General features: G+C 37.5%; 1 protein-coding gene across 1 annotated transcript in view; it reads right to left on the reverse strand.

Annotated features, from left to right (window-relative positions):
* Positions 1-27: 27 nt before the first annotated feature.
* Positions 28-24,576, reverse strand: part of pear1 (platelet endothelial aggregation receptor 1) — a 32,520-nt gene continuing 7,971 nt past the window's right edge. Inside the window, exons 2-24 of the mRNA XM_079470215.1 lie at positions 14,866-14,976; positions 14,380-14,481; positions 13,758-13,858; positions 13,389-13,481; positions 10,476-10,600; positions 10,262-10,383; positions 9,956-10,064; positions 8,690-8,826; positions 8,375-8,587; positions 8,117-8,291; positions 7,904-8,024; positions 5,977-6,140; positions 5,435-5,537; positions 5,072-5,218; positions 4,838-4,969; positions 4,622-4,750; positions 4,276-4,401; positions 2,876-3,082; positions 2,678-2,787; positions 1,584-1,710; positions 1,421-1,483; positions 1,125-1,325; positions 28-999 (exon numbers count right to left, since the gene is read on the reverse strand). Coding sequence (XP_079326341.1) covers positions 857-999; positions 1,125-1,325; positions 1,421-1,483; positions 1,584-1,710; positions 2,678-2,787; positions 2,876-3,082; positions 4,276-4,401; positions 4,622-4,750; positions 4,838-4,969; positions 5,072-5,218; positions 5,435-5,537; positions 5,977-6,140; positions 7,904-8,024; positions 8,117-8,291; positions 8,375-8,587; positions 8,690-8,826; positions 9,956-10,064; positions 10,262-10,383; positions 10,476-10,600; positions 13,389-13,481; positions 13,758-13,858; positions 14,380-14,481; positions 14,866-14,972 — 3,057 coding nt within the window. The 5' untranslated portion in view covers positions 14,973-14,976 and the 3' untranslated portion in view covers positions 28-856. The remainder of the gene's footprint in view (positions 1,000-1,124; positions 1,326-1,420; positions 1,484-1,583; positions 1,711-2,677; positions 2,788-2,875; positions 3,083-4,275; positions 4,402-4,621; positions 4,751-4,837; positions 4,970-5,071; positions 5,219-5,434; positions 5,538-5,976; positions 6,141-7,903; positions 8,025-8,116; positions 8,292-8,374; positions 8,588-8,689; positions 8,827-9,955; positions 10,065-10,261; positions 10,384-10,475; positions 10,601-13,388; positions 13,482-13,757; positions 13,859-14,379; positions 14,482-14,865; positions 14,977-24,576) is intronic.

Raw genomic sequence — 24,576 nt, forward strand, 5'->3', positions numbered from 1 at the left:
ATAAACTGAACTGTAGCACAACAAATTGATTCACATTATGCATGAAAAATTATATTTATTTACACTATATACAGTTTTTATGTTTCTGACATTCAAAGCAACGGTTGCTTATGTGCCCTCAAATTTACAATCTCAAATAAAGAATTTTCATATTATTTTGTAACTTTTAAAATGATACTTACATTTCCTATACTTACATTTACTACAACCCTGATTACCAGATTGGATAAAGAAACGTTAAAGCATTCAGCCCAGATTTTACCTAGATATGGCTTAATTCAAATATATTGCATAAACCTTCTTATGAATATACTTTGCCTATCTTTGGCCTTTTATGTGTATATTTCACATAAAGATGATTTATGGCAACTTTTGTGACGGCAGGACAATATTTCTATATAAAAAAACTGCCACAGCACATGTGCAAAGATTCACATAAGTGACTGGTGGACAAAAACTAAAATTAAGTCACCAGGTGCTTTTCTGAGCAGACATTTAGGAAGGGCATGCAGCATGAATTAAACACCAAAATGCGATGCATTATGCAGCAAATTGTTTAAAGTTTTTTAACGCTGGTTCTTGTTCATCAGTTGTTAAAAAAGTCACCCAAAATATTCACAGGTGGAAAAGAATGGTAGAGCTTTTGACAGCTTTAGTTCGCTGTGGGTTTAAAATGGGGTAAATGCCTCTAATGGAGACATTTGCTCCGTGAACATTCAATGGCGTCCAATAGATGGCAGTGTTGTGCTGCTCAGGCCTCGATCATTGTTTTTTGTCACATCTATCCATCAATGCATTCATATGTGAGTGATTGTAGTGATTTTCAAGAAGGACCAAAGTGCTTTAAATCTGGAGATCAGTGTGGCAGTCTCCGTGGCGATGGAGATGGTGGTCTCCGTACCGGGGGCAGGTCGTAATGCCCGGGGATGTGGCTGTTGATTGGCAGATCATAGTGATTCTGAGTTTCCTGTTCCAGAATGTTGCCAAGGGAACAGTGTTCTGAAATAAAATAAATACATTTTAATGTTAATCCAGAGGGGATACATGACACACCAACAAGCTTTCATGTTCTCATGCATCAGTGCTTATCACGCCACTTTAAACATCATGTTTAAAGAGGTTACCTCTGCAAACTAGTGAAGAGGAGGTCATGGCAAGCGGGCTGATCTCTGTGTAAGATTGCTCTCGGGGTACCGCAGACTTCATCTCCATGTAGCTGGACTCCGGAGGACACGGTGGCAAGCCAGGTAGATCTTTGATGGTGGCGTATGGGTTCTCACTGTTCAGAGAGCTGCTGCTCACAGCCACACAAGAATCTTTTAAATCTGCAACCACAACATCGGATGTTACATTTTATAAATAGCAGGACAAATATTCAACCCTCTCTCTTTAACAGAAAGACTGTATTAGAAACGTTCACCTTTGTTATAGTGCTTTCCAAGAGTAGCACTATAGCTGTAACTCCGATCAATCCCAAAAGCCCCTGCAAACCATGAAGACTGTGTTTACAGCCACACAGTAAACAGGAAATAACTCAAATGTTTACTAGGTGAAGAAATTGCAGGTCTAACAGGATTTGATACCTGTATCTTTAATGGGTTCCTGGTGTTTCCATCCTGGAGGAAGAGTTGCATTTGTGTCAGCTCCAAACAGACCTCTCCTCTCTCTCTCCCTGTTCTTCAGACTGCAGAACAGCTGGTTGTTGGTGTTCTATCAAAGCACAAGAGACAGAGAATGGGTTTCCGTTACAGTATATAGCCACAGAAATAAAGAAGAGACCACTCCAGTTTGGCTGAAATTTTTTTGTTTGTAGAAATTCGGGCAATTTTAGTTTAGTGTCAGATTAATATGCTTGAAAACAAACTTTATGAATGACAAAAAGGCACCCAATAGCAATGTGAAAGATAAAGTGCAGACACATGAAACTTAATTCATCATATATATATATTTTGAATTTATTTTCAAATACATGTTAAAACAGTAGTATTAAGTTGTTTAAACATGAATATGAACTTTGCAGTGTTTTGTTCTGGAAACATTGCATCTTTTTTATGTTGACCAGTTTTCGATTTTATGCAAATAAATAATTTTCATTAGGAATTCGCTAGAAATGGTGTCACTAGAAAATGATCATTTTACTGAAAAATGATGTTTGGAGTGGTCGGTTAATTTTCCATGACTATACATGTATGTGCTAAATCTACATACAAAGTTAACCACACTGGGAAGTGCCCTCTACTGGCGATATGTGCCTTTTCTGTGAAGAAAATGTACACGACAAATGCAGATTAACTCACTTTCTTCAACCATCATATGACAGCCAGTCACAAGACCCACAAGAACCAATGGGAGTCTGCATGCCACCATATTTGAACTGGTTTCTGGTGCTGTCTTATATCTCTAAATAAGCTTTTTTTCTCTCTCTCAAACGTATTGTTTCGCTTCAGAAAACCTTTATTAACCCACCAGAGTTGTGTTGATTACTTTTATGATGGATGGATGAGGGTGAGTAAATTATTAAGTAAATTTCATTTTGCTGTAAACTCCTTACACATGCAAATAAAAGTGTGCTTTACTATATACAGCATATTTAGTTAGGTATATGAAGATTAGCATACTATGCACTCTATACAAAGAGTATGTTACTAACCAAATACTATATAAACACAGTACTCACCTTTATGACTCTGTCCTGGTTGTTGGGGAGGTGTGGCAGGGGAGGTCTATTCTGAGACAGCGTGTGGTAACTTGGGTTTGAGTAATAGTGATGATAGCTGTGCGGTACATCTACAAGAAATATCCAAATCAGATTTGATTTTATTCTACTATTTGTAGCCTGCTTCTAACAACATGGACTTTAGGATAGATAGGGTACCTGGCACAGCATATTCTGAACTGACAGTACGGGTCGAGGAGAAAGAAACAACTGGTGTGTTGCTCTGTTTGTCTTGCTGTCTGCGACGATACAACAGCAAAATAGCCAACAAGAGCACCACCAATATCACCAGCACCACGATGCCTGTGATCGCTCCCCATGAGTCTCTCTCCTCAGGAGACACAGGCATCATGTTCAGCTCCCGCTCTGACAAAAGACACAAGATTATACACATTACATCGACTGAACTACACCAACATACTGTGGAGGAGACGAGTAATGTGTCATGATGTGCAGGTAGAAGCAACATAACATAAACAAACATTAAATAATAAAGAAAAATAATCGTTATTTTTAAGACAATGTTTTAAGATTAACTTTTATTTTAAACTGATGATTTAAATGTTTGAGAATTTGTTGCGTAAAAAGTTTATATAAATTAAAGTAATAATGAACATAGGCCCAGTTTCACAGACAAAGCTTAGCTTAAGCCAGGACTATGTCTTAATTCAATTAGGATATTTTTTAGTATGCCTTAGATAAAAAAACATTACAGGTGTGCATCTCGAGACAAAACAATGCAAGATATGTCAGGGCCATTTATTGTCATTTTAGTCTGGGACTAGTCTTAAACCTTGTCTGTGAAACCGCGCAATATAGTCATATCGTTTTAAGTCACAAACAAATAAGTGACTTGTAAACCCTTACAACACATATATATATATAGACATTAAATAAGTATCATAATTTTATAATTTTTTTAAAGTGATATTTTTGGGGTCTTTATGCCTTTATTGGTATAGTACAGTCGAGGAGTGAAAGGAAAGCATGGGGTGGAGGACCGCCGAGGCACAATTCGAATTCGGGTCGCCATGTGCACACTTGCGATTAATATTTGCGGATTAACTTCGAGGCTATTGACGCAGACATAAGTTATACTTATTTAAGTACATTTTATTAAGTGTTAGGTATGTTATAAGTATAGGTAAGTATAATTAAATTAAATGTACGTAGTATACTAGTAGCATACTACAAATCAATGCTCTAGTAAGTGTATTATTTCAAAACAATGTGGCATACTTAAAAAGTGTAACAGTAGAAAACTTTGAATACATAGTTAGTTTACAACCATGTTTTACATTTGTTATGCAACTACTACAAGAAAACTTACAGGTATAGTAAAACTTTACTTATTCAATACTTGTAGCACAACTTCTTTTCACTTGTCAGTGTAAGGCAAGTAGCCTATAGTAAACATAAGTGTAACTGTATATTTTTAAGAAGCATATAAAGAAATGAAAAAAGAAAACTGAATTATACTTCCTAATTTGTAGTCTGAAGTATAATAATAGCAACCCTGAATAAAGTTCATTATTTGAAAGTGGAGGTTAACGCTGTACCAGGTTGGCAGTACATGTCTGGTCCAGGTACACACACACAGTCTCCAGTGTGAGAGTCGCAGGAATGGTTTGGAGGACATGAGCAGGTCAGAGCGCAGTTAGTGCCGAACGTCCCTGTCTGACACACTACAAAGACAGACATTTGGCAAATGAACATTTTTCTAACAGAGAATGCATTCCAGCATCACATAAAGGAAATCTGGACACAGGCTTAAGATGAAACTACTGTGATATTAAAGTTGAAATAATGCTAAAAAAGAAAAAAACAGATTTCTAAAGACTAAAGAAATGTGTGCTGTATGAAAATGATATATTTTGATAAAAAGATGAAGATTGTAGGACTCACATGAGGAGCAGTCTGATCCGGCCCATCCTGGTGGGCAGAGACAGGTGCCATCTACATGATGACACGTCGCATTGTTGGTGCACACGCACACACTGCTACACTGCTTTCCATATCGTCCAATGGGGCAGGCTAGACAAAATCAGACAACTTGCATCATGCACATGTAATACAAAATATGTTTGTACTCCATGCATGTTTTGTGTGTGAATAACTAACCTTGTTCACATAATGATCCTGTAAATCCAGGCAGACACAGACATTCGCCTGTAATGTGATGGCAGGAGGAGGCATGGACACACGAGGGACACAGTCGACTGCACTTCTCTCCATACAGACCTGCGCTGCACTCTACAGAGAGGTGAGAGAGAAGACCACTGTTTTGTCCATCTGTAATGTGACATGAGAGATCTCAGAGACACAGGAATGTGAACAGGCTGTGCGTCTGCTCACTGTGTTGACACTGAGCTCCCCAGAATCCAGGTTTGCACAGACATGTTCCGGTGTGTGCCTGACAGGGGGCGCTGTTGAGGCAGGAGCACGTCTGGTTGCACTGATGGCCCCATGTCCCTTCTGGACATTGCTGTGTGCAGCGAAGACCTAGAGAAAAGCAAAGCAGACAGACTGAACTTGAACTGCTTTATATTTAGAATGAGTGAAATGCATTATGGGAATTATTAAGAGAGAGATAACAAATAAGGATAGAATTATTATTACAGAATACAATTTTTGTGTGAACTGTCCCTTTAAGTCTCTTTATATGTGCTACAGTAATACAAATATCTTGTTTATTAGATCGTGTCAGTAAGGGCTAACCTGTCCAGCCGGGTAAACACAGACATTGTCCTGAAATACTGTGACATCCTTCGTCATGCAGACAGTCACATTTGTGGTGACAGCCTGGGCCGAATGTGCCTATCTGTTGAATACAAACCTATAAGTACAAACCTATAAATGTGCCTATAAGTGAAAAAGCAGTTCAGAATGGAAATACTGACTCGGGAAGATCAAGTAACGCCGACTGTGCAGCATGAGATTATACGGCTCTGACATAATAACTACCTTTATATGAATGATAGCAACACAGCATAAACTTTCAGCAAAATAATTTAGTTTCATCTTACAACTAAATCTACTCCATTTTTTTAACACTCATGTTTTCAGTGTTATGCATTTCTCATCAGATTTATGACTTTCGCTGTTGGAGTTACGCTATTTCTGCTGATTTAGGAGACAGATACGTCAAACACAGAAGCAACAAATATCAAATCCAGTTTGTGGGAATTTGACTCGCATCTAGACAGTTATTTAAAATCAAACACATTTTCATTATATACTAAAGCAAATATTTGACTCACGGGACAGGGCTCATCACAGTAATCTCCTCTCCACCCCTCTGTGCACTTGCATGAGCCGTCAGCAGGGTTGCAGGACGCTCCATTTGCACACTGACATGTGAAGTTACAGCCAGGACCCCATGTGCCCTTTGCACATGCGACGGCACAGTCGGGTCCTCTCCAGCCTAAACACACAACATAGTGCTTTTTCTCACGTTTACCAGCCAGTCAACATTACTTAAGAGGAGAAGCTACAGAAGGGAAAATAATGTTTTTATATTTTTAGATGAGATGCCTTAAATGGTTATGCTGAAGATAGTTTGAGAGATGTTTTATAGCATTGTTAACGCTTCTGTAGCTATTGTTAGTGTCCTGTGACAGCTTGTTCTAGAAACCATCTAAATGTATGCACTAAATTTTCATTCTATTTTCTCAAAATCATCACATTGGCTCTAATATCTACAGCAGACACTGTCATCACTGTCTATCAGACTAGCAAAATATTTTTATATTGTCTGTTTATATATTTATACTGACACTCACTGACACAAAACAATTCAATGACTGATACATTGCAAAAAATACAACTTCTTGCATTAAAACAAATATTTGTAAAATTAAAAATCAAGACACATTTACTTCAAAAGTTAAGAATTAAGACACCATTTCAAAATCAATTTTCTGATTTTAAAATGCACTGTTTATTTGTTTAGGTAAACTATAATAAGCTACTTACATTATTTCTCCCAAATAAAAAAACACATATTGCTTCTATTTGGTGAAAATGAAAACTGGAGAAAGAGGTCAAAATATCAGAATAGATGCTCTGTGTTCATATTCACTTTTAGGCAGTACAACAGTAATATTTGTAATAAAAGTTAATAATATTCAATTATTTTTCATGATAACCTTCATTTTTATCACAGGGTGTGTCTCAATCAGCTGCCGTGTGCAGTTGGCAGGGCACCAATCAGTGAGTCGGCCATTATAAGGGCTGTCTCGTTCACAAATCCTTTCAGTGCACTGAAACGTTTGTTGCCTAAAAATGTCCACCATGCAACGCAAAACTTGAAGCCATTTAACCGAAATCGTACGAGCCAACTGAATAAGCTTCATGAAACGCAATATAAAGACAAATGTTTATTTTAGTTCAAATATAAACACACATTGCTGGACAGGCAGGGAACACAATCTACTTCACAGTTACATTTAATAAACGACCAAATGTGTGAACATGTATGTAGTGTTTCTCATATGTACTTTAACCAATGTTTAAAAATAAAGTCGAAGAGGTGTCGGTTTTGCCTGTAGTTGATAATGCTGTACAGTATCACGACGCGCTTACACAGTCACCAGGAAATAAGTGTCCAAATGAAAAGTGAGCGAGGGTCCTTAACAGTACCCGAAACAGTGTACACGATACTGATCCACAACCTCGGGAGCTGATTGAGACACAGCCATAGTTTTCATGTGTCTTGTCATGCTGTCAGTGTTTCACGTTGCTGTTGGATGGCTTTGTTACTCCTGAGGTTTGATTTTGTTAAAATTCAACAGTCACTAGACTGGAATGGCCACTATACATCTAGAAATGCTGATTCAATAAACATTTGGAATGGTCTCTTTGCCTTTGCTAGCACAAGGCTCTACCAACTAAGGTACAGGAACAAGATGAAACAATATCTCCCAATGGGGTAAGAAACATTCTGTGATGAAGACGTAAAACCTAATTTAGGTTTATTATTCTTTCCCCATTGGCATATATATATGTTCTTGTATTACGCATTCATTCTCCTAATCCTTTTTTGAAACAAAACTTAAATTATTAGGTTATTTTGCTTCCCTGGTAAATGTATTTAGATTTTTGATATTTATACTGAAAAACAAGACAAAACGTAGAATTTTCTTTTTTGCCGATTAATTTTTCTTTCTTACTAGACTAATAACTTACCTTCTTTACAGTAGCATGTGCCATCAATAGGAGAACAGGCTATAAAGTTTACACAGGTACACTGAGATGAGCAGTCCTTCCCATAGAGGCCATCCTCACACAGTTTATCACAGTGTACCCCCTAAAAACACACACAGTATATGTTACAACCTACTGCAGTCAAAGATATTACATTACATAGCAGTATTGATTACTGCCACAGTAACCACTCACTGTGTATCCGGGGGTACAATGGCACTGGCCGGTCACTGTGTCACACACCCCTCCGTTCACACAAAGACAGGGCTCCAGACAACCGTTGCCGTAGTAACCATGGGGACAGGTCTCATTGCAATACAGCCCCGCCCACCCAGGCTGACAGGTACATTCCCCCTTTAGAGGATGACAGCTGTAACATCCATGAAACACAATTAATACATCCAACTCTGTGATTCACGACTGATACGAATACTTGCATAACACGGTGTGTACCTGAGGGTGTTTTGTGAGTTGCAGAAGCAGCGTTGTTCACAGTGAATGCCATAGACCCCGTCGGGACACATTCTCTGGTCACAGCGGGGTCCAGTAAAGCCCGGTTCACACAGACATCCGCCATGGATGTTATAACACCGGGCTCCATTAGCACAGTCACACACGCCCTTACAGTTCTCACCGTACGTACCTACTGGACACTCGTTGTGACACCTTTACAGGAGATACACGCATGTGAAAACGTGTTGTGAGCAAAACCACATTGCTAAAGTATACTTTGCATTCATTTAGTATAGTATCAGGGTTCATACAGACCTATCTCCCGTGTAGCCCGCATCACACTGGCATTGGCCGTTTTGTGGTTCACAGTGGCCACCGTTATGGCAAATGCATTCACTAACACAGTTACTACCAAACCGGCCTGGTGGACATCGCTCTGTACAGACTGCACCCTAAAATGATAGAGAGAGAGAGATGCTATTATAGAATGGAAAAGTTATGCAAAATTGTATATCTTCAATATTTCGCTATTGGGTGGAAATGTCATATTTTCAAAAGACTGCTTTTCAGGGAATGGAAAAAATAAAGCACAATCTCACAGCTAAAACCAAATTATTTTACAAGGTGTCTAATTTTGGCTGATGCATGAATTCTTGCGATCTCGTTCATACATTTTTGTACACTTTGCTTTCCTGCGAGTTACGGGATTAGGGGTGAGGCTTTAGTGTAATTCTTGCGTTTTTTCTTAGGCAATAGTTTCTTCTGGCAATCGTACGTTTTCGTACAATTTACAATGTACGAATTCATACGGATTAGGAACCTCGTAAAACAGCTACGAATTCCTGTGAGATCAGGTTGGTCTTTGTATTAGCAGTGAATTATTTGTAAAACCCACAGACAAGCATGAAAAGTGACCATTATCAATGATGACTGAAAAAAACGATATTTATGAAAAATGAAGATACGGGGGTTCTGCTTGACAGCTTTGATATGCAGTTTTAAAACAGTTAAAATATCAGTTTTGAATATTGAATTCACTAATACATTTAATATTAGACTTGATGTAATCTTCAAAATAGGCGTAATTTTTCATACTGATTTATGCCATTTCAAATATCACAATCCAGCTTTTATAATCAGATTCAGGTAATTCAGCAAAATGTTTCAGGTTATGTGAATCTAGCTCTCAGCAGACGATCACATCTGGTGAAGCTAATCAACGTTAACCAATAGTAATACATCACATACTAGACTGCGTCCTATTTAAGTTGCCTTTCTCTGCTCCTTATGCTGCTCAATCGCGCTGCACTAAAAACCCACCTCCATCCCCATCTCCTCCATATCTGCCTGTATCTGTCGGATAATATAATTTAATCCTGTTACGCATCATGCACTGTTCTAGTTCCTCAAGTGGGGGACATGTATTGCTGCGCTCCGGGCTACAATGGACAGGCGGAGAATTTGCCCAGAACAGTTTCATTCCACCAACCTTAAATATTGCTGTTGTTTTAATATTTGACGACAGCGGTCCTGACGAGATTTTCTGACTTTTATTATGAAATGATGAACACACAGACTCACCATCCAGCCAGGAGGACACAAGCACACCCCTGTTCCTTGGCAAATGCCTCCATTCTGACATGGGCAACGTAGAGAACATCGGTTTGGCCTTAAACACGGCTCCTCACACCTGAGTCACATCAGAGACACATTACATCAAATAACTATTTGTCTATGCCATATACAGTATATAGCACATGTTAAGACAGTCTGCAAATGTTTTTAGACTAACATGTGTTATATGACACATAACAACAGGCACATTTTTCATTCCTATCCAGCAGAAATGACATTAATATTCTGTAAAATTATCTCTTTTGTACTCACAAAGTTCCAGTAAAACCTCCTTTGCACACACATTCTCCAGTGGTTTTATTGCAGAACCCTCCTGTTCCACACTTGCACTGCTGTAGACAATCTTGACCGAAATTCTTTTCGGAACAGGGGTCCTAGTAATCAGAGAGTGATTAAAGCCAAGTCGTGCTGTTGGCTGGTTTGGATGCTCAGAATAAATGTTTTTAACATTTGTGTGGCGGTGTACCTGACAGTGTTCACCGGTATATCCAGGAGGACAGAGGCAGGATCCTGTTAGAGCATCACACACTCCTCCATTCTGACACTCGCAGGCCAGCTTACACCATGGACCCCAATACTGGGCATCACATGCTAAAAAACACATTACACACTACTCAAACTCATACACTGATAAGATACATTATCAGACAAAGGAGGATTTTCTTCACATTATAGTCTTAAAGTGATCTGATTGTGTTTGGTCCTATGTAATCTGTAAAAAAAACACTCTAGAGGCTTTGCCAAGCGTCAATGGCCTTCAGAGCATGTCGGATTGATAACGTGATTGACTGGAGGATTTGCACGGAGATCAACAAAAGAAATGGGAAATTTTACACAGGGTCTTTGGCCGGACCTCACAGAGATGTTGGACCAGCGCTCACACAGGGATTGGATTACAGTCACGACACATCCTAAACTGATGAGACGAACCCTTTATGGGTTAAGGAGCAGGAATCCATCACAGACACAGACAAATTTATTTTCACACGGTTATGTGGACGATGTCAAGATGAAGAGCTCCTTACCAAGAAAGAGAACATCCATCAGTTTAGATCTGGACTCACTTTGTCTTGTGGAAGAGATCATTCAAGCCCATTTTGCTGTTCATATCGTATTGTCACTATGTTGACAAAGTCACTATGTTTATGGCCATTGTGTTTCTTCGAACATCTGGATTTTGTATATTAACTATTTTGTTGATTTGTTTCTCTCCTTCTGGCTAGCAAATAGACAGACTAATGCCAGCAGATATATATATATATTTACTTGAAAAAGGTGCAATATTTCGGTGCCTTAGTAAGTAATGCAGATTGTGAAGTGTGATGTTATTTTTCTGTCTTTTTACTTCAGGGCCGAGATTTAGAACCCTGGGGTTTGACCAATCTGAGCCACTCTGACAAATGGAGATGTAAAAGATTCCAATACCCTGGATCACATGTCATAATCTAGTAACCGGACCTTACCAGCTGTCTCAATTCAAACCATGAACTGACCCCAAACCAGCAAATTCATGCTCTTTAAAAAAAGACAAGAGGAGGACTTCTCAGCTCACTTAAGATGGTCTTGACATCAAATTTAACTACACTTAAAGCCTATTATAAAATGTCCCTTTCCCAAGCCCCTTGCCATTAAGTTCCTTAAACAGATCATATAAAATTACAACAAATAGAGTGTGTTTGAAAGGGGTGTAATGTATGATCAATTTCACCCTCTTTGTACATCAGTGTTATGTTTACATTGTGTAAAGTTAAAAACAAGAAAAGAAGAAAGTTGTATCAAAACAGCATGTACACAAATGATAAGAAATGTGAGAAAATTCCTCTCCAGCCCCCGGGAGAAAATGTATTTTTGGGTTGAGGGTCTAATGTTTAAGGTCACTTTCCCATAAGCCCTTGTCTTAATAGTGAGCAACCATGAAACTCTTTCTAATTCCAAAATGAAGTTTTGGGGACAAGGACATAGGTAAATAATCATTTGTTTAGTACAGATTTTCAAAAAGCGGTGACCTTTCTTCCAAACTTTCAAATGTCAGTTTTCTGCTTTTGCATGAATTGCTAGCAGGCAGGAACATCAGCTTGGTGTACTTTGGCCTTTGGTCCCTCAGGAGAAAGTGAGAAAATGTGTTTTTAAAACCTCAAACCTCTCTAATTTCCCACAAACCTACCCAACGCACAAGCATTCAGGATGTGTCAAGTCATATTCTGCCAATGCAAGCTAATAATAGGGTTTCACAGTCCAGCTAAACAGAGCAGAGCCGAATGAGAGAAAAACATCCCTCTGACTAAAACGAGATGTTCAAGTTACCAACGCATAGATGTAAAATCTATCTAGAAGCCCATAGGCACTGTAGTGCAGTAAACTACAGTAACCCTGCATATATGAATTGTTTGTATGGGATAGCATTTCTAATTTATTTGAAAACTGGGTTTTACTTTAGTTTACTTACTTTGTTTTGTGTATTAAACTAAAACAAAGGTTTTTATTCCAAAACAATCAAATTTGGATGTTTCTTTCTAAACCTTTCTAAAATGGCTGCTGTCCCTTTAAGAAGCATCCTTAGCATGCAAACTGAGCAATATGGCTGCTGACTGCTTTCTGTCATGTTAAATAAACTTCCTCATCCTTCAATGTCAACATCCTTGCAAAGCCTGGTGTGCATTATAACACAACACGTGTTAAATATGGACGAAGAGCAAAAGGTTTGACAAAATTTCCCCAATTTACTCTGTTCTGTTTTTTTCTTTGGACAAGACAGGTCATTAGGTTATGTGTAAACATGGATCTTGTGTTGATCTTGTGTTGTTCATGTCTAGCTCCAACTGAAGTGTTGAAAATCATTATATGTTTTGATTGTACATCAAGATTTTATTACAAGAGAAAGTAGAGGAAAAATCAAGGAAATACTAATTCCTGAAGATGGAATTGTACTGTAAGATTAGGAACATTTCACAGTGTTGTTTCTAGTCAATCTTAGTACGAAGAAATGTGTAAACTCAAGCAAGAAAAACTATGAGAAATGGTATGGGCATTACAACTTCAGCTGAGCAAAACTCTTTCTTGTTTTCATAATGCATACACACACTTCAGCATAGCAGAGGAGAGAAGGAGAGGAGCAGAGGGGAAAAGAAAACAAGAGGGAAAAGGAAAAACAGGGAAAACGGGGCCCAATAAAAATGTGCAGTAACACTAACAGATGACAACACGCTTAAAAATGAAACCACAGCACTCGCTAATGAAACTTCTCTCCATATGACAGTGTGTGTGTGTGTGTATATACGTGTGATAGAATATGAGTCATATGAGTTGTGTGTTACGGTGTGTCGCAGACTTGCATTGAGAGGAATAGAAAGTGTGTGTGCGTGTTTGAAGTGTAACTCACAGCTGGAACAGTCGTCTCCACGCCATCCGTTCTCACACTGACACCGGTCAGGTGCTACACATCGGCCATGGACACACTCTTTTGTGCAGCGTGCTACACACAGCAAGAAAATAAATAATAAACACAAAAAGTATGAAAAATACAGAAACCATATACATATGAACAAATGTCAAAATGTACATACATGAATGAGTAAACAAATGAGTAAATACATGTAAACATTTTTTTTTTCTCGAAATGCACAAATATCCAGTAGCTTTGTAGATCAGTTTTTCTTTGTATTTGTGAGGATACTGTTTTTGTTGTTGTTTGATAGAATCAATCACAGTTAAAGGCCAAACTTTAGCAAAACCTTCATTTAATACTTACGGACACATTTATTTCTGCTCTCATAAAACCCCCGGCAGCACTGATATCTCCTACGGTAGTCCATTTTCACCACCTGTCTATATGCTGTTTTATAAGTAATCCTGGAGCGGGACAGAGAGAAGCAATGAAAAACAGACAGGAGTTTAATAATAGCCTTTTCTGTAAACCAATCTTATTATCGCATATCCGTTTGTTGAAAATAAAGCCACCCAGACTTCTGATTCAGTAGTTATCCTAACTTTTGGCATCTTTAATCCATAAATCCAAATCCATAAAAGTATAATATTCAGAACTGTTTTAAACAGTCTTTACCCTTCCCTTCACCTTACTTCAGATTAAACTTAAAAGGCCTTCTGGGAACAGCCGTAAGGCCGGCAGGGAGAGCGAGTTTTCACGCCAGCGTTATAATAAAAGGAGCGTGCTTATGCGCACCAGAATCACAATTACTTGGACCCAAAGCAGTTTCCACTGCCAAACGAAACAGTCCCATCAGTGACCTCAGCCAAAGACCAAAAACCTCAGCGGCTCAGTTGGATAACAGTTTTAGAATGCATGCATGAGTTTAGTCTTTGTCAACTCAGTGTAACTGTGAGTGTGATGCTTCAGTGTGAGTGTTTGTCACCTGTGTCTGGTACATTTGTTCGCACTCCAGGGTTCAGTGCAGGTCTCTTTGTACACTTGGTCAAACGGGCGAGCGTATGATTGCTTTTCTGAAGTGGTATAACTAGAAAGGAACAAACATCTCAGTTTGGAAAACGTGAGTTGTGCACATGTTATTTATGCATTTGGCAGATGCTTTTATACAGATGTATTAGTTTCTGTGTTCGTTGGGTTTTTCGAATATATGAAGTGTTGTTAGCATAATGTGCACCTCTTTTAACGTACCATAGTGACACATTTCTTCCAGTCTTTTTTACAGTAAAATTGGCACCACTCCCTATATAGAAAGAACAACAGTCCTTCCAAATGTGTAGTTCAATAAAACTGTTACCACACAAGTGCTTATTTTCTTTGTCATTTGTGTTACAGGCATTGCTGTAGAATTTTGGTAGCCAGCACGCAGTGGAGCAGATCGCTGTATTTGCACTATTGAGCAGATGATTCTTACCTTTCCCATAAGCTGCAGACGTTTGGTTCTCGAGGATCCAGAGACAATGACAGTCCACACAGACAGCCCAAGATAAACAGGACCACACAGCTCTCCGCCATCTTCATCCTGCTGTAAGCATAAAACCATTCAATAAAATATAAAAACTCTGCCCCCTCACAACTGTTGACATGACACGGCTAGGCTAATTCACAGCTCTCTGTTTCAAAACATATTGAAGACATCTGGTTTTATTTATGGGGATGCTTTAAGTATTGTGTAGGAAGAGCACAGACACATCTCCCATGAAGAGGATTTCTGAGAGCGCTTGCTCGCTCACAAACACACACACACACACACACACATATTTGGAACAATCCCAGGATACATGCCCACTGAGTCTCTTCCTCATGTATGAAAACAATGTGAACCCTGTAGTGTCACAGCATTAAGCTTACTGGGCATTTAAGATTTATTGCACTATTGTGTAATCTATAGGATCAGGGCATTGGTGTAAATGACCACTAAAATGCACCAAATCTTTGTGAGTCTATGTACAGTATGGCGATCATTTGATTTAATGGCTAGCAGTGATAAAAGTTAGAAGATCATTTATTTCAATTCACAGAGGTATTAAAATATTTCTAAACAACTTCTCATTAAACAGTAATTGTCATTAAATCTTTTAGCAAAAACAATAGATTGAGATTTATATTGCACTAAGAATATAAAGATAAAATGTATATAATATATGTTATACACATTTACAGCTTTGGAAAAATCAAGTGACCAATTAAAAATTTTTTTCAGTTTACTATTTATTGGTGTGTTTAGGTACAATGATCGGCAATAGGACTTCGTTGGTTTCACTGGGGTGGAGTAAATCATTCTATTCTCCTACTCTTTTTTTCTTTAAGTGCTTCATTAAAAAAGCGGTTGTGACCACATCAGGATTCCTGTGAGCTTAAAAACTTTGAGCGTGTTTTTAAATGAGCAGTGTACCACGACAAAGCGTCTGTGACAAACAAATGGTTTGAATCAATGTCAAACCTGTGGAACAGTTTATTGCATTCGTTTTTGCAGTTTGAACATCCATTGAGATATGCGGCAGGCGTTCAAATGCTATTTTAACAAAATATCGCATACTCTTAATTTTTACAGATACGGTGATGACGCCTAATTGGAATCAGTCCAGATGACCTCTCACAACCCCTGCTTCAGATATCAGATAAATATGTTATGCAAAAGCATCTGGATTTGGTTATCCATTTGTGGAAGATGATTTGCCACAGATGCATGTGACTTAGATTTTAAAAGATTAAATATTTTCAACCATCCAAATAATTTTCTTAGAACCGCTCAGTCTTTGAACGTATGCAGGGCTGTAGAAGGTGCAGTATTAAACCACGAGTTGATTTTAATGAGCTGAACAGATGGCGGTTCTCTGCACTCTGTTGCTTTCATGTGGACAAATTATGGAGACGACGCATTACACGACACAAACAAGAAGGGGAAGAGAGAGAGAGAGAGAGATTTCTTTCATCAACATTTTGTTTGCATCTGACACAAAGGACTGGTGTCGCATTGAAATGAGTTCCATATGTCAGGACATATTTAGGGGACACGCTCGGTAACGGAGATCACAAATGTCAAACGTTGTCGAGGTAGCAGCCTGAGCGTAAGTGCCCTGAAAGCTCAAACCAAAGATGTTGAATCATTTAAATGACCCCACAGCACTGTTCCAAGATCCAATTGAGGGTTTTCTTTATAATGGAAAATGAATGAAAACAGATGCGGTCATCTCTCTGGCTGGGTCAGTAAAGTGCTGTCCTCATGTTTGGTATTAAGAGTTCCAGGCACTAAAGTGAAAATGCACATGGTGCTGCTAATGTCAAATGCACAATGCACAGATATATTTTTTCTATATGAATTTGTGTCATTTGCCTATTTAATATGAACAGATACAAACAATAAAGAAGACGTAGCTCCTGTCGGACTAAACTTGCAACACCCACAAGAGGGGCACAGCTATTACCATTGCACCATGGTTCAGACGCTTCCATAATTTACTGCTTAAAAGATTCACTTAAGCCATTATGAATTTCCATGTTAAGAGATTTCTATACTAAGCAGGGACAGCATGCCTGATTTACATAACATTACCTAACCTGACCCACCATGTACATTTATCCTTGTCCTAAAGGAGTAGTTCACTTCAAAAGAACCCCCATTGACTTTCCATAGTAATTTTTATTCCTACTATGGAAAGTGGGGCAAATTTTGAAGTGAACAACTTTAAATAGGATCTGGATTTACATTTTCAACACTGTATAAAAAGCCTTACACTTACACACATATTTTAAGTGTACTTTACATAGTAAGTATACTAATACCAGTGTGCTGTACCTTTTTAACAGTATTTGATACTTAACCCACATTGGAGTTTCTATAAGTATAATTTTAGTGTAACAGTAGTAAACTTTGAGTTGCAGTTTACATAACTGCACTTAAGGGAATACTGATAGTTATGTAGTTTAACACTCAAGTTTAACACCTTTTTTTTGTTTATGAAAGCACCCTTTGATGTATACATTCTCGGGTAAACTACAGTTTTGTAGTTTTTCAATAGTTAAGTTGTTTTTATACAGCCGAATAAAGTAGGCTTCTTAAGCACAAGATTAAACACAACTACAAGCCAAGTATATCTCTATCCAATGATTGAGTACAAATAGGCCATACGTTTTCTTTTATGTCAGTATAAGTCAAGTGTGTAGGAGGGTAGTTGATAAAAAACCCTACATGTGTCCCATAGTGTGTCTAAAAACACACACAATGCAAATATATAAATCTCATGCCATTTTAAATGATATATATGAATTATGTTTAATATAATATTAATAATAATTTATTGCTATATATATTTGGTATATTTCCGAGAAGTACATAAAAAGATCAAGGTACGGTTTCTCATTTACAGTTTAAAAGAAGTATAATCACGTACAACTGGATAAACTTAGTTTTGCAAGGGAATGGCCTGCACACTTTCTGCAAAGTACTTTTGGAACAAAATTAAAAGTTGAAAGAAAATGAAAAAACTCTTTGCTCTGATCGGACTGAATTACAGCCAGAGATGGTAATGTTGGTGTATCCACACAGGGCACATGGCACTGATCAAGCATCCCTATTTCCTTTCCTGTCCCTCCCCACAACAGTTTGGGGCCGCATGCTAATTTAAGGAGAAAATATTAGTCACCCTTTGGAACGAGGGCGATGAGGAAGGAAAATAAGAAGAAAAATGAGCCGTCAAAAAAAAAGACAGCCAGAGAAAGAAGCAAGAAAAGACAGAAAAGTTGCATAATGGCTTTGAACCCCATGGACCCTTCATGCATAAATAGTCTCTTATAACATCTATAAATAAAAAATATCATCACAGTTCTCAAACTCAACTGACCGACAAATGTGTCAAAGAGCAGATATCCAGTCAGACTCCAACTAACACACACTTACATCCAAACACAGAAACATAATGCCAAACCTGCAATGAAGTATAGTGGAGAAAATGAGAAGTTAAGCTGTTGAACACTCAACATGTCTGTCTAAACTGACTATTCTTAAACAGCGAATGAAAAGTGTGTTCTTTATAATAAAAATACTATTGCTACGTCCTTCCAGAGAGCATCCAAAATTGACATCAGGGATTGGAAGATACAGAGGTGTATACAGATTCATGACCATCCTGAAAAATTGAATAAATAAAAGTGCATAAAGAGCCAATGTTCAACAGTCCTTCTTTTAAAAAAGTTCATGGAAATACAAGAGTACTTTAGATCAGGGGTTTTCAAACTTTATTATACCAAGGACCACAAAATGAAATGAACCTTTTGTGAGGGACCCCCATTTTAAAATACATAGTTATTTTTATATGTAAAGAAATATTTAAACTTTGTTAGATACATATGTTTTTATAAAGACATTGATTCTAAACTTAAATAGTTGGCTTTCACTTGGAGTGCAAAAAAAAGAACTGTGTTGAGAAAAACTCTCTAGAAAGATACAAATATGAACATTCTGGAATCTGTGTAGCAAAAAAACAGATAAACACTTGAAACAATCCTAACATTCAGTAGACCTTTAAATGTTTGTTAAGTGTTCAAAACTTCTGAGGACCACTTGCAACCTTTTGGAGGCCCCCGGACCCCAATTTGAAAACCCCTGCTTTAGATGATGGAAACACAGCGAGCTATAATGCTTATCTCTTGTGAGGTCATACATCTGCTTCTCAAAGTATCTGTTGAAACACACAACCCTTAATGTATCGTTGCATTTCATGTGAGGTTGCACAAATGCACTCAAAACAGAATTTTGCTGCTTTTTAAATTGATATATGAAAATGAATTAATGCACCAAAATGTTAATTGCCAGTTTACTTATAAACATGCACTGCTAACACATCATTTCATTACTATATACATATATTTTAATATCATTCATTTATGTGGTTTGTGTATAAAGTACTTGGCTTATAATAAAACTGGTGTATACTATTTATTGTGGTAATGCCACTTGATGAAAAGGCTTTTTACTACTAAAAAGCTACTTTTTAAAGGGATGCGTCACCCAAAAATGAACAATGTCATCATTTACTCACACTAAACTTGTTCAAAACCTGTATACATTTCTTTCTTCTGTTAAACTAAAATATTTGGAAGAATGTTAGCAATGTAAGCAATTTTCTGTTCTGGGACATCATTGACAACCATAGTAGTAAAAAGAATTGTAGGTTTTGGTTCTGTTGAACACATAATGAGATATTTTCAAGAATTTAGGAAAGCAAACAGTTTTTTGACTATACCAGTTTTTTCCTACTATGGTAGTCAATGATGTCCCAGAACTGAAAATGGCTGGCATTTTTCCAAATATCTATCTTTGTATTTGAGGTTGTATACAGGTTTGGAACAACCTGAGGGTGAGTAAGTGGAGACATGATTTTCATTTTTTGAAGAATTGTCCATTTAACCTATTTTAAATGATATATTTTTGCCTTTTAAAATGATATCAAAATAACATTTTTCTTATTTTTAACACTTACAGTAACAGTCCAAAACATCATCATCATTTCAATATGCTTAGTTCATCCAAAGTCAGCCTCATCCGTCTGTCTGCACTAGCTAAAACAACCACATAAACATTTCATCTCATCATTGAGTAAAGGGTTATTACAGTTTACTACCATGATTGTCTGCAGATGACTGCAGATGACCGGCTCCTGTTTTGGCAAAACAGTTGTTTGCCACACTATTATTTACCATGCCAGACAGAGACACACGAGAGATAAAGAGAGAAGAGAAAGAGATGAAGTAAAGGAATAATACAGAGCTGACTTTCATTTGACCAAAACCCCAGTCCTGACTCAGACACACTAACTTCAACCAGTAAAACCCAGTTACCGTAAACTGGGATAAAAGCCTTTAATGTAAAACATTCAGCCTCCACGCCACAGAGCGTTTAGGTGGCTGTGGTCTGGATTCAGAGAAGTGGCACATACAGTACATAAGTGTGTATATGTGTGTATAGGGGTGTGGGGTAGTGAACCCCTCATCAATAAACCAGAGGTTAGTGAGTCAGTGCAAGAATGTACTCCACCCTTTTTTCCATGTTAAATGCTTCAGTAATCTCAAAGTCTGTGGAAATGTATATTTATTTGATGAACATAGGTTGCAGATTCAGACAGTAAAATCACTGTTTATCTCCTCAAGAAATGAAAACATTCAGATGCCAGATTCTTCATGTTCTTTGGTTGGTTTAGGTTTAGGTTTAGAATAGGATAGTTTGGAGGGATTGTGTGAAGGCGTCATATATGGGGCGGCTCTAAACCACTCGAGGATCCACTTACGAGCTATACAAACCACAATTACAATGGAAAACACATAACGTAGTAGCTACAGGCTGTTCTGATGCATCACAAATGACAATAAATAATGAACGAGTGTGAGAAAAAGTTTGCATGTGCACAAATGTGTGCACATCCGAAGCGCTTTTTGATTTTTGTGTAGATTCAACAAATATGTTTTTAAAATTCTAAGTTACTGGAGACAAAACTTTTGGTATTTCACATACTGTAGCGCACAAACCACTGAAATCATCCAAGAAATGTTCATATAAATGTGCTATACTGAATTTGCTAAGTATTTGTAAACAAAAATTGATTTAACCTTCTCCAGGAAAGAATGTTCTATCCAAATAGTGCTTTTAAAAACTAAGATAAAATAAATTGTATTATTTTAATTAGCTACATTAAAGGAGTCATATGACACGAATATTATTGTTTGTTTTAGATGTAATGCAATGTGTATACTCTCTGAAATGCGGACATTTTTTACAAAGCTCGACGCTCTAAAAAGCAAGGTGTGCTATGATTGGCCAGTTAGCCAGTGTATAGTGATTGGTCGAATACTGCAAGTGTGAGATGCAAATGTAACGCATATTACCTTGTTTGGAACATCAGGTTCCAAAGCAATTGTATTGACAGGTATGCCCACCTTACTTCGTATACATTTGGGAGATCATAGTCAAATCATACCACAAACTGACATAGATTTGTGGGGGTGTGGTTACACAAGGTGTTTCAGACAGGTCTGGGTGGGCATTCGCTTTTAGATAGAATGCATATTTTTTAAGATTCCTTAATTCTTGCAATTTTACATGTCTAATTCTTGCATGGGCAACTTATATCACACCAAAGACACAGAAAAACACGTATTTGCGCCAAACATTTGGGGGAAATGAAAACTGTCGGGAGGTGGAACACTTCTAACCGAAATGGCAACTCTTCTGAAAGTTATCAGAGCTATGGACTATGTCTACCATTATCAGCTAATATACATTTTGTACACACACAGTGAATTCTTGTTTTTATACATGTTTAGATTTGCAAATGTAAATATACTGTACATATATATGCAAAAAGCGTACATATAAGTGTTGAACTTTACATCCATTATCCATTTTAGTGCTGACACTGTTTTTTCCAAGCTTATTCTCTTCATATCTCTCTCTTCTATTTTTGTGCTTCTATTAAATTATGACTTGAAAATAACACAATTCATTGCCTTCTGCAAACAGCTGCAGCAGCACTTCTGTTTTTACTTTAAACAGAATGACAACACTGAACTTGGAGAAAATCTTGCATTTACACCACCAGATGGAATTGTAATAGAGTTCGTCACAGTCTGAGCAACAGCGTTCTTTAAACCCAAACACTGTCAGCACATGAAGTGATATGCTGGTAACTCTCTGCCAAACCCAAATGAAAATGCCCCATACCCAGCTTTCATACTGCAAGTAATTGTGATGGGAACCATATAAACACTGCTATAAAGATCTCCTAGAAGATTTTTTTTTAATATCTATTTATTTTAAGTTTAATATTTATTAACATATATTCATAACGTAAGTTCACCACAGAAAATAATTGCCATTATTTATTCATGTCATTCCAGACCCAACATTCTATGAAATACAGTATAGAGAGAGAACCTTGGTACTTGTTGATCTTTCCTATGCCAATATATAGAGTGAGGAGTGAAGCTTTGAACATTCATAGGAATATCATGAGAGAGGCAGGAAATCTGATTTTAAACTAATAATTCTTACTGTTTTTTGTTAGTTTTTCAATGAATGAAACAAAACAATTGTTGATACCATTTCTTCTAAAGCCTAAATATTTATTGCAATTTTCCCAAATGCTCAAAACCCTCAAACTATTCCAGGAATAACCACATAAATGTAAATTGTGCAGAATTTCTTCCTTTTTATGGTGAACTTCTCCTTTAGATTAAACTTGACATCCTTTCAAATAAACTTAAGTTCTTTAGATCTAGCCCTGACAGTGTCTGACCTTTGCCGTTTTGGCTATGGAACACAAGCTTACGAAATGCTATGCTCTGCGGTCGGTCTAAAGCTCCAAGAAGCAGGATATGTGGCCCTTCCTTCTTTATCGCCCCCATCTCTCTGGAGTCAGATACCACTTTTCCACTCTGGCACGAGCCACAGTGACTTACCTGACCACTGTGCACACACCCACAGATAAACTTGACCTTGTGTATTTGTGTTAGTTTTGCATCTATACGCCTTATATTTCTTCTTCATGTGACCTCATAGATAGAAAAGTTATGCTATGACAACCATTCTGCAGAAGCAATACATGCTATTCTGAGTATATCCTAAAAGCAGACAGTTCCCCTGTGTAAAGAATCTTGTTCATCAGGGTTTATTGTGTGATAAAGGACCTGTTAAAGCGGTCCACTCAGTGAGACCAAAAATGGACCGATGATGCTTTTTTTTGGCTTTCTTTGTTGTCTGTGCTGTAGCTAGTTTCTGCCATTTAAAGGCATAGAGCGGAGAACTCCTGAAGCTTTGAGGGGGACCTCACAGTTTGACAGATGTTTTTTTCTAGACATTGTGGACCATATAACCACAGACAGCATGACTGTGGCTTTACTGGGCTTAAGACACATGGTGGCCAAACAAACAAAACACATTTCTTTACCAACACAGGGGTTTTACACATGCTGCCATATTATAACCACATACTGTATAGATACACACAGCTACACAGGAGCCAATTTAATTCACGTTTAAGTGCACACACACATCCACAAGCTGTGGTGATAGTGTTGCCATGCTAAACCAAACCCTCAGAGGCGGAGAAATTAAAGAGATGGCCACTTCTGAGGTTGGTGCTCTTTAAAAAGACATGACCGAGCACCACCATAATTACATGGGACGTAATTTATATGGCCTATAAGACAGAGAGAAAAAAACCAAGGAAGAAATAAGAACAAATTTTGCAACTTCAAGATGATATTTAGACAGATTTCTAGTGTCTTTAATAAAGCTACAATTTCATCCAGCATTGTGATTTTAACTGAAAATAATTCGATTTTTTTATCGAATAATTCAATTCGAGTGAATAGTTCCATTTAAACAATTCAACATTTTTATTTTATTGTAAGTCAGTACTACTTACACGATAAGTTCTCCATATCAGATTTGTTTTGTCAGTGTACCGTATTGCTTTCAAACAATAGTGTATGACTAAGCTTTGGCAACTGAGATATTTACAATAATTACAATTCATCTGAGAATTTAAAATTTTACAATAATTGCTCTGGAATGTTGATTATCACAACAGCATGACTCTTTACATTCTTATCTCACAAGAAATGTTTCCTAGCTTACCTCTTCCTCCAACTCACTTCTTCCTCTCGGTTTCCGGTCTAGTCACCCTAAAATATCAAGACAGATGGACTGTCAGAGTGTCAGGACATGAGCTCTGTTCGGGATGAATCATCCGTCCTGTTCAGTTCATGTTCACTGTTCCACTTTCCTCTGAGCACATATGCTTTGAGAAGACATTTGTATAGAGGTTTTTATTTTTGTTGGCGAATGATGACAATCTACCTTAGACTAAGTTTTACATCTGGATTAGTTCTAAATCACATACAGTTATCTGAATGAAGTCTATAACCTTTTAGAACTTTGTACAATATATGATGTAATTGTTAAAACAATGCTATTAACAGAAGACAATCCTTGATCCCCATCTATTTTTGATGTATGAAAAGAGAGAAAAGATGAACATCATGTTTGTTATACTGGTTTTAAGGGGAAATTCGTCTTCTTAAGGTTTTAGTTTTGGTTTCGTCCCGATAGGCCAGATGAGGTTACCCT

This window comes from Barbatula barbatula (genome assembly GCF_947034865.1).
Source record: "Barbatula barbatula genome assembly, chromosome: 12".
NCBI lineage: Eukaryota > Metazoa > Chordata > Actinopteri > Cypriniformes > Nemacheilidae > Barbatula > Barbatula barbatula.